General features: G+C 47.7%; 1 protein-coding gene across 1 annotated transcript in view; it reads right to left on the bottom strand.

Moving 5' to 3' along the window:
* The window catches only part of plekhd1 (pleckstrin homology domain containing, family D (with coiled-coil domains) member 1), an 80,064-nt gene that overhangs the window by 17,061 nt on the left and 45,747 nt on the right, over window positions 1–17,256 (bottom strand). Inside the window, exon 12 of the mRNA XM_055641016.1 lies at window positions 16,971–17,123. Coding sequence (XP_055496991.1) covers window positions 16,971–17,123 — 153 coding nt within the window. The remainder of the gene's footprint in view (window positions 1–16,970; window positions 17,124–17,256) is intronic.

Raw genomic sequence — 17,256 nt, 5'->3', positions numbered from 1 at the left:
TCAAAGTTACCTTTCTTTAAGTTCAGGACCCTTGTTTCTGAATTAACAATGTCACTCTCCATCCTAATGAAGAACTCAACCATATTATGGTCACTCTTGCCCAAGGGGCCACGCACAACAAGTCTGCTAACTAACTAACTCACGTATTGTCTTTCCACTGACTGGTTAGCTCACAACAAAAGCTTTTCACTGTACCCGTGATAATTTGTGACAACACGTGACAATAAACTAAATAAAATAAAATAAAATAAAATAAATTGAAACTCGGAATGCCACCATGACCGCCCCCCCGGATTAGGAGCGCAACTCCTCCACCTCTTTTGCCTCCCTCTCCATCATCAGAGTCTGAAACATCAAAACCATGTAATGTTGAGCTGCCAGTTGTGTCCGTCTCGCAACCATATTCCCACAGCGGCCACAACATCCCCATTTGGAACTCGTCGTATTATCCCATGATCTGTGAAGTGGTCTGGAACACTTGAAGTCATGAAAGAATAGAAACTTGCATCGTCAATTAAAATCACAGTTAATATCTACATTTAACACTGAGGGAATTTGATGCATTCATGTTTTCGACAAAGAACTCATGCTCCCCAACCTGCTGTTCCTGGACTTGTGCTGGGAGGTGGAGAGTAAAACTGCTTCTGCCCACAAAACCTGGTGAACCGCATAGTAAATGCATTTGACGGGGTCTGGAGAGTTGTCGGCAAGAAAGCGTTTACACTAGGGAGTTAGTGCGAGGATGGAGATGGGGGAAAGAGAACAATGAAGGCAGCAAGTGAAATTGTCATTCTTTGTCTTGTAGTGTCTGGTTGGGACGCACATCTCAGGAGGATAGTGGGCAGGCTCCATATCTGCCACAATGAATGATGGATAGCTCCAGGTGGGAGTGGGATTGTACAGTGCTGAGAAAGAGGAAAACGTCAAACTGAATTTAAAACATTCCCATTTTATACCTCTGTTCAATAGAAACCTCCTTTATATCCACAGTCTTGCTCAACACAATTAATGAAATCATTTAAAAAATGTAAACAACACAATTAAAAAATATATTATTAGTGGTACTCTACTATTGTTTGACAATTTTAATAATTGACAAATTGTTCATAAACCCTAATACCAATATACTTTTAACATGGATGTAATGGTTGAAAGGCCTCCCATGCAGTGAATGTGTTTAATTCCACGCTTTAGGCATTAACTGCATATCAATGATGTGCATGTCTGCTGCGTGCAGGGATGTGAAGTGACAGGTTGCAAGGCAACACTGCCATCTGCTGACTGAAGGCTGGAATACAGAGAGATTGACAAATTCCCTCCGTACACCAGGCACAAGGCAGAACGAGCAACAGGAAAAAATGCCAGTGGAAATCCATTGCTGTTAAATTAAAATAAAGCCTCTCAGATTGCTGGGACAGTGAGGCCACAATGACATGCTCTCCATTGTGGGCAGTAAAATGCATTCCCGCTCGCTGGAGTCTGTCTCTCTAAATGTTTCTTGGCTAACACATCCCTATCTAAGTCAGGAATGTTTCCAATCCTTTCTCGCCGTGTGAAACCTCCAATTTCCTGGGCGCAAGGCTTGACCCTCCATCTCTCATTGGGATGGCCTGTGGATCCTCCCATGGCCACAGCAGCCGAAACAACTTCATTTCTACCCTCTTTTACTTCTTCAAAATGGATATTGGTGTGGGACCCTTCCTGGACCGCAAGGAGCTGCTACTTTGTGGAGCTTGCATTACTCTCCACTCAAGTCTACATCTCACTGTGTAAAAACACATGCAGCGGGTAACATGGTAAACATCACCTTTCAACTTTGCTTCTCCCTCCTAAAAGCCATGCCCTCTAGTCATCGATCATTTCCACCCTGGGGAAAAGATCATGACTGTGTTTAAGAATCTCCCGGTGGCTCAGCACTGCAACTCCCTCTCCCGTTCCGAATCCGACCTTTCTGTCCTGGGCCTCCTCCATGGCCAGAGTGAGCACCACCGTAAATTGGAGGAGCGGCACCTCATATTCCGCTTGGGCAGTTTGCACCCTAGTGGCATAAACATTGACTTCTCCAATTTCCAGTAGCCCTTGCTGTCTCCTCCCCTCTCAGCTCTCCCTCAGCCCTCGGGCTCCTCCTCTTCCTTTCTCCTTCCCGCCCCCCCTCCACCTTCACATCAGTCTGAAGAAGGGTTTCGTCCCAAAACGTTGCCTATTTCCTTCGCTCCATAGATGCTGCTGCACCCGCTGAGTTTTCCAGCACTTTTGTCTACAAAAGATCAAGACTGTCTATCGTATTTATGCCTCTCATATATACTTCTAGCAAGTCTCCCTTCAACCAAAATTCAACTTCGTAGACAACAACGCCTGGACCACCCATATTGAAGCAATGACCAAGAAAGCACACCAACGCCTCTGCACCAATGTTCGGCATGTCCCCTACAACCATCACCAACTTCTACAGATGCACCATAGAAAGCATTTTATCAAGCTGCATCACAGCTTGGTTTGGGAACAGCTCCATCCAAGACCGCAAGAAATTACAGCGAATTGTGGACGCAGCCCAGACCATCACACAAACCAACCCACCCTTCCATTGACTCCATTTATATCTCACGCTGCCTTGACAAGGCCAGCAGCATAATCAAGGGCAAGTCACACCCTGGCCACTCCCTCTTCTCCCCTTGAGCAAAAAGTATAGAAGTGTGAAAACGCACACCTCCAGATTCAGGGACTCTGTCCCAGCTGTTGACAGGCAACTGAATCATCCTACCGCACCCAGAGAGCAGTCCTGAACTACTATCTGCCTCATTGGTGACCCTCGGACTATCATTGATCGGACTTTGCTGGTTTTACCTTGCACTGGCGTCAAGGAAAGAGCGTTCACGTCACGGCCCTGTTTCCACCAATCTTTCCACCACCACACACAAGAAGCACAAGAAGCGACAAGCCAGACACCATTGTATGCAGATGCCGAGAAATGTGTTCAGCTCTGGCTGAACAACTTCTAATTTTGTGTGTGGACTCTATAAGAAGAAGAAGGCCTTGCACTAAACATTATTCCCTTATCATGTATCTATACATTGTAAATGGCTCGATTGTAATCATATATTGTCTTTCCGCTGACTGGATAGCACGCGATAAAAGCTTTTCACTGCACCTCGGTACACATGACAATAAACTAAACTGAAACTGAATTGTCACTTCAAAGAAACAATCCAAGTTTGTCCAACCTCCCTTATGCCTAATGGATATTGGACTTTCTAACCAACAGACCCCAGTCTGTTAGGTTAGACAAGCACACCTCTTCAACCCTCACCCTGAACACCTGCGTTCCACAGGACTGTGTGCTGAGCCCCCTCCTCTACTCCCTCTTCATCTACGACTGCACACCTGTACATGGTACTAACACCATCATCAAGTATGCAGATGATACAACGGTGATTGGCCTCATCAGCAACAATGATGAGTTGGCCTATAGGGAGGAGGTCCAGCTCCTAGCAGCATGGTGCGCTGACAACAACCTGGCCCTTAACTCCAAGAAGACCAAGGAGCTCATTGTAGACTTCAGAAAGTCTAGGGGCGGCACGCACATCCCCATCCACATTAACGGGACGGAGGTGGAACGTGTTTCCAGCTTCAGGTTTCTGGGGGTCAACATCTCCGATGACCTCTCTTGGACCCACAATACCTCAACTCTGGTCAAGAAGGCTCACCAGCGTCTCTTCTTCCTGAGGAGATTAAAGAAGGTCCATCTGTCTCCTCAGATTCTGGTGAACTTCTACCGCTGCACCATCGAGAGCATCCTTACCAACTGTATCACAGTATGGTATGGCAACTGCTCTGTCTCCGACCGGAAAGCACTGCAGAGGGTGGTGAAAATTGCCCAACGCATCACCGGTTCCTCACTCCCCTCCATTGAGTCTGTCCAAAGCAAGCGATGTCTGCGAAGGGCGCTCAGCATCGTCAAGGACTGCTCTCACCCCAACCACAGACTGTTTACCCTCCTACCATCCGGGAGGCGCTACAGGTCTCTCCGTTGCCGGACCAGCAGGTCCAGGAACAGCTTCTTCCCTGCGGCTGTTACATTACTCAACACTGTACCTCGGTGATTGCCAATCACCCCTACCACCCCCCCCCTGGACACTCCTTCCACCAGGAAAAAAAATAATTGCACTACTATGACTGTATGCACGTAAATATATTTATTTATTGCTCATATTCTATGTCGCTCTTCTAGGGAGATGCTAACTGCATTTCGTTGTCTCTGTACTGTACACTGCACAATGACAATAAAGTTTGAATCTGAATCTGAATCTGAATCTGAATCTGAATCTGAATCTAATACAGGCAGCATTCTGGTAAAACTCTTCTCCATCCTCTCCAAAGTCTCCACATCTTTCCTGGAGTGGTGTGACCAGAACCGCACACAATATCCAAATGCAGTCTAACCAAAGTCCTATAAAGCTGCAGCTTTGACTCTTACACTTAATGCCCCGACCGATGAAAGCAAGCATACCATACGCCTTCTTTATCGCTACATCTATTGTGTTGGCACTTTCAGGGAGCTTTGGACCTCTCTCACCTTTGATGCCCTGACCGTTATCTTACCAGCTGCTCGCTCTGAGGCACCTCCTCATGTCTTCCTTTCGATCATGACCCCACCATCGAATAGCTATCCTTCACCTCCATCCTGGCCATCTCTAATGGCCATGTTCATGTGATCAAGAGCGGAGCTCGCTATCAAAACATGGAGGGGACGGGGCCACAATTTTTTGGCGGCCACGCGCGCATGAGCGCACTCACACACACACACACACGCGCGAGGCTTCGGAGGCTCAATCCAGCGCTAAAAGTGGAGATTTTAAAATCGGGATCACAAAAACTTGGGGGGGGATGTCCCCCACCTCTCAAAACATGGGGGGGACGTGTCCTCTCTGCCCCCCGGGTTTTCCGCCCCTGCATGTGATAGGAGCAGAATTAGGCCATTCGGCCCATCAAGTCTACTCCGTCATTCAATCATGGCTGATCTATCTCTCCCTCGTAACACCATTCTCTTGCTTTCTCCCCACAACCACTGACGCCCATATTAATCAAGAATCTATCATTCTCTGCCTTAAAACTATCTAATAGCCTCCACAGCCTTCTGTGGCAATGAATTCCACAGATTCACCACTCTCTGACTAAATAAATTCCTCCTGATCTCCTTTCTAAAGGCTTTAATTCTGAGGGTATGCCCTCTAGTCCTAGATCCTCCCACTAGTGGAAACATCCTCTCCACATCTCTCCAAGCCTTTCACTATTTGGTAAGTTATGACCCTCCCTTGACTGGTATACCTCCAATCTCATGTTGGATCAGAGTTCACATGCCCACAAGCCCCTGCAACCACCTGGACAATGCTTTCTCTCGCCTTGTTTCCTATAAGGACCTCATTCCTTTCTTCCAATTTCTTCGCTGCCGTCACATCCTTTCTGGTGATGGTCATGTCCCCAACACTGGCTGCAATACGTCATCCATTTTCATCCTCAAACATAGACCTTCACTGGCTCTTACCATATCCTTCTTTCTAACCTCTGATGGGAGTCTTCCTGGTCATTGCTTTCCAGCCACCCATCTCCACTCTCCTGGGAACATCCACCACAGTGTCACCACCAGGCAACGTAAGCATCCCATGCCGAGGGGAATAAGCAAAAGTGTAGCTCGTTTAATTTAATACTGTACCTCCCTCCAAAGTATCCATGCTGTGAACTCGTCCACACTGTTTTCATGGTCCAATCTTTCCTGCACTGTATTAAGGGTGTGATACATCCTATGCTACATACATGGCATGGTCCTTCCCCCAATTAACGGTCATCTCCTTTATAGTGATCAATGATGTGATTTCACCTGAACTGTATTCATATTTTGTGATGGGACCCCTCTACACTGTATATCGGGAGTGATCTCCTCTACATTGTATTCATATTTTGATCTCCGTAAAATGTATTGATGGCATGGTCACTCCACAATGTATTCATGGTAGTCACAGTGTGACCTACCTGACCCTGTAGTCCCAGTGTGATCTCCCTGGCTTAGGAAGTTCAGCATGTCCCCAACAACCCTCACCAGCTTCTACAGATGCACCATAGAAAGCATTTTCTCAGGATGATGCATCACAGCTTGGTTTGGGAACAGCTCCATCCAAGCCTGCCAGATATTGCATTGTAGATGTAGCCTAGACCATCACAAAAACCAACCTCCCTTCTATTGACTCCATTTATACCTCACGGTGCTTTGGCAAGGCCAGTAGCATAATCAAGGACAAAACACAATAGGTGCAGGAGTAGGCCATTCACCCCCTCGAGCCAGCACCGACATTCAATGTGATCATGGCTGATCAAGTCAAGTCAAGTCAAGTTTATTTGTCACATACACATACGAGATGTGCATCATCCACAATCACTACCTTGTTCCTGCCCTCCCCCCATATCCCCTGACTCCGCTATCTTGAAGCGCTTTGTCTAGCTCTCTCTTGAAAGTATCCAGAAAACTGGCCTCCACAGCCCTCTGAGGCAGAGAGTTCCACAGACTCACAACTCTCTGTGTGAAAAAGTGATTCCTCATCTTCATTCTAAATAGCTTATCCCTTATTCTTAAACTGTGGCCCCTGGTTCTGGACTCCGCCAACATCGGGAACATGTTTCCAGCCTCTAGCGCATCCAAACCCTTATTAATCTTATATGTTTCTCATCCTTCTAAATTCCAGAGTATTAAAGCCCAGCCGCTCCATTCTCCCAGCATATGACAGTCCCGCCATCCTGGGAGTTAACCGTGTAACCTTGAGGACGTGTCGCACCCTGGCCACTCCATCTTCTCCCCTCTCCAATCAGGCAAAAGATACAGAATTGTGAAAAAGCACACCTCTTTGTTGTCTTTCCTCTACAACCTATTGCCTTTCATCCTCATCCCACTTTATGTCCCGAATTGCACACTTTCATGCACTGCCCACTTTTGTTCCCCGCTCCTCCACCTCCTGACTTACACTTGTTTCTCTCCGATCTTCAATCAGATCTGATACAAGATGGAACCATTAACCCTGCATCTCTCTCCACAGATGCTACTCGACCTGCTGAGTGTTCCCAGCAGCTTCCATTTCTATTTCAGATTACCAGCATCTGCCTGCAGATTTTCAGCTTTTCTTTTAGACTGGATACACCTGAAGATTTTTCTTTACAATTTGTCGACCCAATCAACCGTAGTCCCTCCGGGAATGTTTGCTAATTGAAAGCAACCACATGTGCCTCTTAATATACAAGCTTTCCACACAGATTGTTTTCTGTCACATGTCAGTGCAAACAACAATATGTATTTATATAGTGTTATCAATACGGCGTCACCTCTCTGCACTCCTTTGAGGGTTATTAAACACATAGACACAGAAGCACCAATGACCATGAAACCGGTTGAAGAAAGAGGCCTTATAGCACAGATTAAGGGCAGAAGTGTGAGCCAAGTCTTGGGCACTGGTTAAAAATCCAGCAACATCATGTGGACAATACTGGAGGATTGGAGAGACATAAAGATCTCAGCGAGTTACTTGGAGGAAGAGCGGGGAGTGGAGCCATCATTTGAACTGAAGGAGGCAGAAAGGGTTAAGGATCAGGAGAGAGGGAAAACCGACATAAAGACTTGGGGATGAGTCAGGGCGATTTGAGACACATGCCGAACAGAACAATAGAAGCAATGCAGAGACAGAGGAGATGAGAGATCAAGGTGGAGCTTATGGAACAGGACATGGAATGTCTTGCAAGCAAGTACCTGACTGCAGGGTACGGAGTGTGGAATTTGTAGCTCAGAGACCAGCCACTCCATGGGCCCGTGCAATCATCTAGTGGATTGTCCACTACTTTTTCCCTCAAGGACGAACCTAGCTTCTCCTTCAATGCCTCAACGTCCCCATACGCCGCACTCTACCCGCTTCCCGGGAGAGAAGAAGTTTGCCTGCTAGATTTACAATTGATGGACCAACCAAGCAAAACTGATGACATCTACATCAGGTCATGGAGAAAACCATCAGGTCCATGAAACATCTAATGGAAAGAGGCATTAGGGTGGAAGCCTGGACAGTTTGTGCCTGGGTTACAGTTCCAGGGAGTTAGATATTCTCTGCAAACCAAGATGCGGGACAGAGTCATGTTGAAAATGTTGTGCAAAATTTTTATTCTTCAACTGTTTCTACAATGGATCTACAGATCCCACATAGTTTGACATTAACAGCGTCCATTCTTCTTTTTACAAATAGATCAAGCCTGCTTTCTCTAATCAACGGTATAGAGCAAAGACCACAAGGATAACTCAGCGGATCAGGCAGCATCTTACAAGAACATAGATAGGTGACGTTTTGGGTCGGGATCCTTTTTCAGACTGATGGGAGGATGAAAGGGGTGGGGGGGGAAACAAAGCTGGCAAAAGGGAGGTGCAGGACAATGCCTGGCAAGTAATAGGTGGATACAAGTAAGGGGGAGTTTTAAGGCAACCGGTTGGACAAAGTCCTGAAATGTAGACAGAGGGTGTGAGACATAAGGATAGAAGAGTTGCGAATTGTGAAGCTAGAGGAATTAATGTAGGTGTAAGGGGAGGGGAGAAATAGGTGCAAGTCCAACTGGGGCACAGGGGAGAGGAGGAGGGGGGGGGGGAATAAAAAAGGTGACGGGGCAGGATGGGGGAAGAATGTATCTAAACTGTAAATGGCTGGATTGTAATCATGTCTTTCTGCTGACTGGATAGTACGCAACAAAAGCTTTTCACTGTACCACGGTACACGTGACAATAAACTAAACTGAGACTGAAGATACTTAAAATTGGAGAAAGTTCATGCCATAGGGTTTTCAGCTACCCAAGTGGACTATGAGATGCTGTTCCATCAGTTTGCTTGTGACATCCCTGTTGCAATGGAGGAGTCCCAGGACAATAAGGTCGGTATGGAAGTGGATTAAAGTGGTTAGCATTCAGATCCAATCACTGGATCTACGCTTGGATTGAGGCGGGCGAGAGAGGAGGTGTAGGGACAGATGTTACAGGGGAGAGTACTTGGGGAAGGGGTGGTTTGGGTGGGAAGCAATGAGTGAACCAAGGAATTGCAAAGGGAGAGGTCTTTACAGAAAGTGGCAAGGGATGGGAAAGATTTGACTGTTTCCCTTTCCCCTTGCACTGACATTCCTTCCTCTAGCTTCAATTCTTTTGTCTTACACCTTCAGTCTTTTCATCTCTGGCCTTCGTCCAACCATCTGCTTAGCAGAAAACCCTCCTTCGCCTGTATCCACCTATCACTTACCAGGCTTTATCCTGCACCTCTTCTCTCTCAGCTTTCTCTCCCCCGCCCCACTCCTCCCCACACGCACACAATCAGTCTGAAGAAGGGTCCCGACCCAAAACGTTACCTACCATGTTCTCCAGCGATGTTGCCTGATCTGCTGCGTTACTCGAGCATTTTATGTTAATTTTTGTAAGCCAGCATTTACAATTCTATGTTTCTGGAGCAAAGACTAACTCTTGTATTAGATACATAACATTCCTCTCTGAGAGCAGGGTAGGGGTCTCAGGTGTTGGGTCAGAGGGAATCTGTCACCTCAGACTGATGCCTGTGTGTTGGGCCAGCCACCTCAGATTGAGAAAACAATTAGGAGGGCAAACGAGAACATGGAGTGGAAGCAGCAGTCAAGGTAAAGGAAAATCCCAGCAGTTCCTACAGGTATATTATGAGAAAAAGGATAGCTAGTGAAAGAATCCCTTTAGGATCAATGTCTTTGTGTAGAGCGTCTGTTTTTACTGAGGACAATATCATGGACGTTGAGGCAGTTAGGGGTGGGCCTGCTGCTCTTTGTTATATACATTAATAGTAATTAAGGAAATGTAGTTAATATTGTTTTTTTTATTACAATGGACACCAAAATTGGTGTTTGTGGACAATGAGAAAGGATATCCAAGTTTAAAAGATTTAGATCAATTGGGAAGGTCAGCCAAGGAATGGCACATGGATTGTGTAGGAAAGAACTGCAGATGTTGGTTTGAGGAAGGCTGACACGGAAGAAGGATCTCGACCCGGAACGTCACCCATTCCTTCTCTCCAGAGATGCTGCCTGGCCCGCTGAGTTACTCCAGCATTTTGTGTCTATCTTCGAATGGCACATGAAATTTGACTCTGACTAGTGTGAGGTGTTGCACTTCAGTATGTTGTACTGTCACAGTAAATGGTAGAGCCCTGGAGAGTGTTGCAAACCAAAAAGATCTGTGAGTACAGGTGCATGGTCCCTGAAAATGGTGAGTCTGATGGACAGTGTGCTGCAGAGACATTTGGCACACTTGCCTTAATAGGGAAAGATACTGAGTACAAGTGTTGTGGAATCATGGTTCAGCTGTATGTCATTGATGAGACCACACTTGGAGTACTGTGTGCATTGCTGATCACTTAGCTATAGGGAAGGATGGCATTAAGTTGAAAAGGGTGTAGAAGGCATTCACCAGGATATTTGACACAAAATGCTGGAGTAACTCAGCGGGCCAGGCATCATCTCTGAGGAGAAGGAATGGGAGACATTTTGGGTCGAGACCCTTCTTCAGACTGAGATTCAGGGCAGAGGGAAACAAGAGATATCGACGATGATGTCGAGAAACATAGAACAAATGAATGAAAGATATCCAAAAATGTAACGATGATAAAGGAAACAGGCCTCGACGCCGAAACGTCACCTATTCTTTTTCTCCAGAGCTGCTGCGTGACCCGCTGAGTTACTCCAGCTTTTTGTGTCTATCTTCAGTTTAAACCAGCATCTGCAGTTCCTTCCTACTCATTTCACCAGGACGTTACTTGGCCTAGTGGGCTTGGGTTATAGGTTTGATAGGCTGGGAATATTTTCTTTAGAGCAAAGGAGGCTGGGTGACTATATTGAGGTGAACAAGATCACGAGGGCCATGGATAAAGTGAACGCTCACTGGCTTTTTCCCCCCCAAGGTAGAGGGTTCTAAAACTAGAGGGCATAGCCTTAAGGAAAGAAGGGACTACATGGGGCAACTTTTCCACATAGAAGGTAGTCTGTATCTGGAAGGAGCTGCAGGGGAAGTTACAGAAGAGGGTCCAATTACAACTATTAAAATACATTTGGACAATTAAAAGGATAGGAAATGTTTAGAGAACCAAATGCAGGCAAATAGGTCTAGCCCAATATACAAGCCTGTTTCCATGCTGTAAAGCTCTGACTCTATGGCTCAGACTGATGCCTGTGTTGGGGCAGGGGGAGTTAATCACCGCAGAGAGAAGCTGCCTTCACCAGTCTGGACCTTGGGGAGGTGGGTTTGCTAGCTCCGTGATGATGGGTTGGGATGCACTGAAGCCCCCAGGAGAGTCAGCAGTCAGTGGGTTTGACCAGGGGTCCGTCCCACCACAGTCACTGTCGCCGGGATGAGGGGGCAGAGGGTGGGAGAGGGTGAGGAGTGGCGATGTTGTGCTGAGGGTAGTGACGAACCTCCTCCCCCCAGCGGGTGAGCAAGCCCCAGACTGCCCCGTCCCCACCCCGTCCCCGGGCCCGCACCCCGCTAGGCCGGGCTTCAGCAGCTTCACTCCCGCCGCGTGAGGCGTGTCCGTCTTCCGCTGCCGTCTCCTGACCCCCGTCTCAGGTCTCTGCCGACTCTCCCTGTGAGTGATGCCCAACGCCGGCTGCAGGAGAGAAACAGGGCGGCTGGCAGTGACCCTCCGGCAGCTCCCAAACACCAGGGGGTGGGGATGGGGAGGGAGGGGGAGTGGGAGGGGTTGGGGAGAAGGGGTGAGGAGAGTTGGTTGTGGAGAGGGGTGGGGGAGTGGTGGTGGGGTAGGGGGAGAGTTGGGATCTGTGCCTTTCGCACTGAGGTTTTGGGAATCATTGCCATGTGGGCAAAATGCCGCAGACTGTGTGTGACTTGCCTGCTGCACTCAGCGTCAGCGGACACATCCTGGGTGTGCGCTCCCCGTCTCCCCACACCCGTCCCACCTCTCCACCAGTACTGCCCTACAGTGGGCTGGGGGCAGCTATCACCAGTGTGCTGAGCAAGAGCAGGGCTGCCCAACGTGCCACTAGTGGAGGTCGCAGCCTCCAGGTCGGGTTGGAGCCTCGAACAGAGTGGGGCCGAGGACAGAGCCGCGGGGTCTAGATGGGCTGAGGATGGGGTCGGGCTGAGGTGGACCGGCCGCCTTGCCGAGAACAAAGGGGGGCCTGGAATGGAGGGTGGGGGGACAAGAACAAAGGGGGGTCTGGTGTTGGGGAACGCCGAGAACAAATGTGGGAACGAAGAAGGGATGAGTACGTTTGTAACTTTGTCTGCAACTTTGTGCCGACTCTTTTGCGTGCTTACAAAAACAAATAATTTCACTGCAGCTAGCTGGGTACAAGTGACAATAATGTCTCATCATCTTGGAGGGACCCGCTCTTCAGCTCCAGTTCCAAGGGTTCAGAGCAGGGATCTTAAAACAGCCGGGCTACAGGAAAAAGGAAGCAGCACCAGGAGCTCGACTGCAATCTTGGGACACACAGCGGATGCAAGCTTAACACTGACACAACAGGAGACACAACACAAGGAATGAGCAGATGGAGTAGAAGGCAGAGAGACTCGAGCCTTGGCTTCAGTAGTGAAGTGGCCAGCGGGCATCTGAGGCTGGAGGAGCTGAGGGGAGGGGGTTGCAGACAAGAGCCCTGGAGATGTGAGGACAATGAGATTTAGCGCGTCTGTGTGACATTTAAAATGGAGGAGTGGAAATAAGCAGAGAGATGTTGGAGCATCAATGTAATGGAAAACATTGGACTGAACAAGACAGTCCCAAGGAGAGAGACACATGGGGTTATAACAACTCCTCTGGTTTTGCTCTGGGACATCCACAACCCATTGACAAATTTGACAAACAAGTCAATGCCGTGGTAAAAGCTAGCTTCTTCCAGCTTTGGACGATAGTTAAAATAAAATTATTCCTCCAATTTGACGACCTCGACACATTTATCTCCTCCCGCCTCGATTACAGCAACTCCCTTTACACTGGCATCAGCCAATCTTCCCTGTCCCACCTGCAACCGGTCCAAAACGCCGCAGCAAGACTCCTGAAGGGCACTCGAAAAAGGAACCACATCACCCCGAACCTGGCCTCTCTCCACTGGCTCCCTGTGCGGTTCCGAATAAATTTCAAGATCCTTCTTTATGTCTACAAAGCCCTTAACGGGCTTGCCCCCACCTACATCAAAAGTCTGCTTACCCACCACACCACCTCCAGGTCCCTCAGATCGGCCGACTTGGGGCTGCTGAATATCCCGCGGTCTAGGCATAAGCTCAGGGGCGACCGCGCCTTTGCGGTTGCAGCTCCTAGACTATGGAACAGTATCCCTCTTCCCATCAGAACTGCCCCCTCCATCGACTCCTTTAAGTTGAGACTTGAAACTCATCTTTAATCTCAAGCCTTTCTTGACGTCCTCTGAGGGAGGGCTATATGTATGTATTTATGTATGTAGTAAATCTATGAACCACTGTTGTATAATGTTAGTACCTCCACCAATGTAAAGCACTTTGGTCAACGAGAGTTGTTTTTTAAATGTGCTATAGAAATAAAAGTGACTTGACTTTGCTCAGGCCCAGAGGATGATGGAGGGGAGGAAAGTGGGTGCAAGAAGGCAGTAGATGGGTGAAGAACCGACCATGGTGTGGGTGGGATCAGAGGTGATTGTAAATGGAACATGCTTCCTGGATAAACTCAGTCACAGGGGCAACGCTAAGCGGGAAGCGGGGCAAACTTTCCCCATTGCCCCAACCCAGACGACTATTTGTGTGCTGGCCACAGAAGCAGATCTACAAGCACATATTACAATCACTCCACACTCTTAACTCTCTACTCCTACAGCAACACTTCCTACTTTAGCTAGGATCTGTACGCTGTCAATGGCTTGATTGTAATCAGTGTAGGTATGTTGCAAAACCTACCTGAATCGTCGCTGAGAATCTGCCCCAGCCCGTGTGTGTGATTTTGGCGCTGTTTAGAGGGGGCGGGTTTAAAACGCGATTTTTACTAGGCTGTTCCAATCGAAGATGTTCAGCCTAGTAAATCATTAATGAAAAATCGCTGAAAGACCCCGTCGCAAAAGGTATTATTAGTTTTATAGGCCTCGAATAATAATTATAATAGTTTTAAAATCACTCTCTCAACCCGCGACCTCTCGCAGCCCCAGGGTTTTATAAAGCAAACAATTAAAGGTATGAACCTTATTTTTACATTAAAAGGGGCTTCTTAAGACCCCTTTATACAAAGTTTACTTTAGCGGGTAGTTCATTTTGGGCTCTTTATACCCCGCAGTATTTTTCTGTGCATTTGAGTACACAAATCCAGCGCAATGTGAACCTTCTAAACCAGCGCGTTCACAGGAACCCACTAGAAAGCTGATTTAAAATGGACTTTAATTTACAGCAATTGAACACTAAATTCCTTCCATTTGACCTATAAATTGATGTAAATGAGATTTAAAAATCATGTTTTATTGTGAATTATTTGTGAATATTATTCGGACACTTAGGCTATTTAAAAATGTTAATCATTTATTAAGAAATGGATAGATGTTTAGATCTAGTAATTGAAGTTTTAAATTAGCTACAATTGGGTAACTAACTAATTATATGCTTTAATTTCAGGTCCTCCAAGTAAGATTATTTTATATTTGTTTCAGAATGGTTCAATCTATGATAACTGAAAATTTCATTCAGTTCTCTTAATTTTTAAGAAGGTTATGGCCTTTTGACTGTCCATGATCACAGCTTTTTTGTTATGTCCATAGAAAATCAATAGGGAACAAGATGCTAATTTCTGAGTATGAAAATGGCCATAACTTTTTTATTACTTGAGATATGAAAGTGAATTAGGTGTCAAATTAAACTTCTTGTTATGCTTTATCTGATGGGATAAATTGCAGACTTGATTTTTTTAAATCTCAAAATTTTGTAACATTGTTAATCAGTGTTCACGTATTGTCTTTCTGCTGACTGGTTAGCACGCAACAAAAGCTTTTCACTGTACCTCGGTACACGTGTCAATAAACTAAAGTGATACTGTGCCGGTATGGAGAGAAGGCAGGTACGGGATACTGAGTTGGATGATCAGCCATGATCATATTGAATGGCGGTGCAGGCTCGAAGGGCCGAATGGCCTACTTCTGCACCTATTTTCTATGTTTCTATGTGATAGCCTAATCGATTAAACCGGCTCTTGATATTTCTGGTGCAGCTCGTCTCACTGCAGCCTGAGCCAGGGGGTAGGAAGGTCACAGCTGCAGGAGCACCAGGGGGCCACATGCTGTCGGGTAAGCAGACATATAATTGAGGAGCACAGGGATCTAGTATCACAAATCTCTAACGCTACCAACAAAGCATGCAAGCAAAGGACCGCAGTTGACTTCTGTAATAGACACAAAATGCGTGAGTAAATGCTGGATTTAGTACATTATCTCAGAGATATTCCCACACTCCAGGCGTACAGGTTTGTAGGTCAATTGGCTTGGTGTAAATGTAAAATTGTCACTAGTGTAGGATAGAATAGTGTAAAAGTGCGGGATCACTGGTCGGCGTGGACACGGTGGGCCGAAGGGCCTGTTTCTGCGCTGTATCTCTGAACTAAACTAAATTAAACTCAGCTGGACAGGTATCATCTCTGTAGAGAAGGAATGAGTGACGTCTCTACTCAAAATATCACCCATTCCTTCTCTCCAGAGATGCTGCCTGTCCCGCTGAATTGCTCCAGCATTTTGTGTCTATCTCCGGTGTAAACCAGCATCTTCAGTTCCTTCCTACACCCGAGGCTGACTTCTAGACGGTCAGAAAGAAAAACGTACGTTAAACTTACACTGAGCCTTGGTTAGCATGCGTTTGGAGAGCCGTTCACAGCTCTGCCCTGCGCAACATGCAAGGATTACAGCAGAACTGAGGGGCAGAATCGTTAGTAGCTGAACACATGGGCTCTCCTTTCTCATAGAGAAAGGCTGAGATGGGGGGGGGGGGGGGGGGGGGGGGGGGGGGGGGCATACTGTGATGGGTTTACACAGTGATGCATCAGTCCAGGCACAGGAAATGAAATCTCTGTCAAAACATGGGGGGGGGGGAAAACAGTTTCTTGGCCGTGCGTGCGCATGCGCAAACAAACACATGCGCGCACATGCGAGGCTTCGGCTGTGGGCCCTGTGGACGGTAACATCGGGAGCTGACCTGGGTATTGACAGACTCCTAACTCCAGTAACAGCAGCTTCGTCCGCCCTGAATCATGGGGCTTGAATTGGCCTGTTCACGGGGCCTTTCATCGCCCGGCGTGGCTTCAACATCAGGAGCCTTGATGCAGCAGTTTGATTTTAAGTTGCGCCGGGCGCTGAAAGGCCCCGTAAACGGGCCGATTCAGCCCCTAGAAAGCGTCTGATAAAGTCCGGATTACAAAACATGGGGGGGGGGGGAAATCGTTTCAAAGCAGGGGGTAGGGGGGAACGTGCCCCCCCCCCCCCCAGGATTTCCGCCCCTGCAACAGTCAGATGTTATTCAGCTGGTAAACTCCTCTACTGATCCACACCGGTTCCCAGGGGAAAAGTGTGGGAACAAAAAGAATGGTCACCCCAGCAGGTAAAGGGAATAGTCGGCCTGTGAGTGCTTCCACTGTTCTCTGAGGGAACGGGGCGCGGAGATGCAAAAACAGCCACCAGGGTGCCTGCTGTTGACGTGAACAGCCAGCTAGCCGATGGGGACCATCAGCCAAAGGGGGCAGTGTATGTGTACGTGGGGAGGAGCTGGAGAGCTTCTCCTCATCTTCCCCTTCACCCAGGTGGACCACAGGAAGACGAGGGACTCAGCATCTGGTCTCCACCCATCTCTTCCCCAATCAAACACAACTGCGCATCTTTCCCTCGATATAGACTCCTCTTCCCATCGCCCTCCCGGTCCCCTCACCGTGGTGGCGGGCACTCACCGAAAGAGTTCCAGACGGCGGTGGACTTCCTCCGGCGGAACCGGCAGCTCTTTATCCGGCGAGCGGCGGCCCGCTGCACGTAGACAGAGTTCTTCATGATGATCGGCAGGTTGGCCTCGATCTCAGCCTTCCGGATGCACTCCTCAAAGAACTCTGTGGAGGACAAGCACTGAGTAACACATGGGCAGCGCATGGGGCAAGGAGTGGCTCCAGAGTTAACTCCATCACGACATCCCGTGGTACTGGAGCATCATGTATATGGGTCACGCATGGGGCAGGGAGTAGC

This window comes from Leucoraja erinacea, chromosome 9 (genome assembly GCF_028641065.1).
Source record: "Leucoraja erinacea ecotype New England chromosome 9, Leri_hhj_1, whole genome shotgun sequence".
Lineage (NCBI taxonomy): Eukaryota > Metazoa > Chordata > Chondrichthyes > Rajiformes > Rajidae > Leucoraja > Leucoraja erinaceus.
Note: the sequence above shows the minus strand (reverse complement) of the source record. Positions and strands in the feature narration are given on the sequence as shown.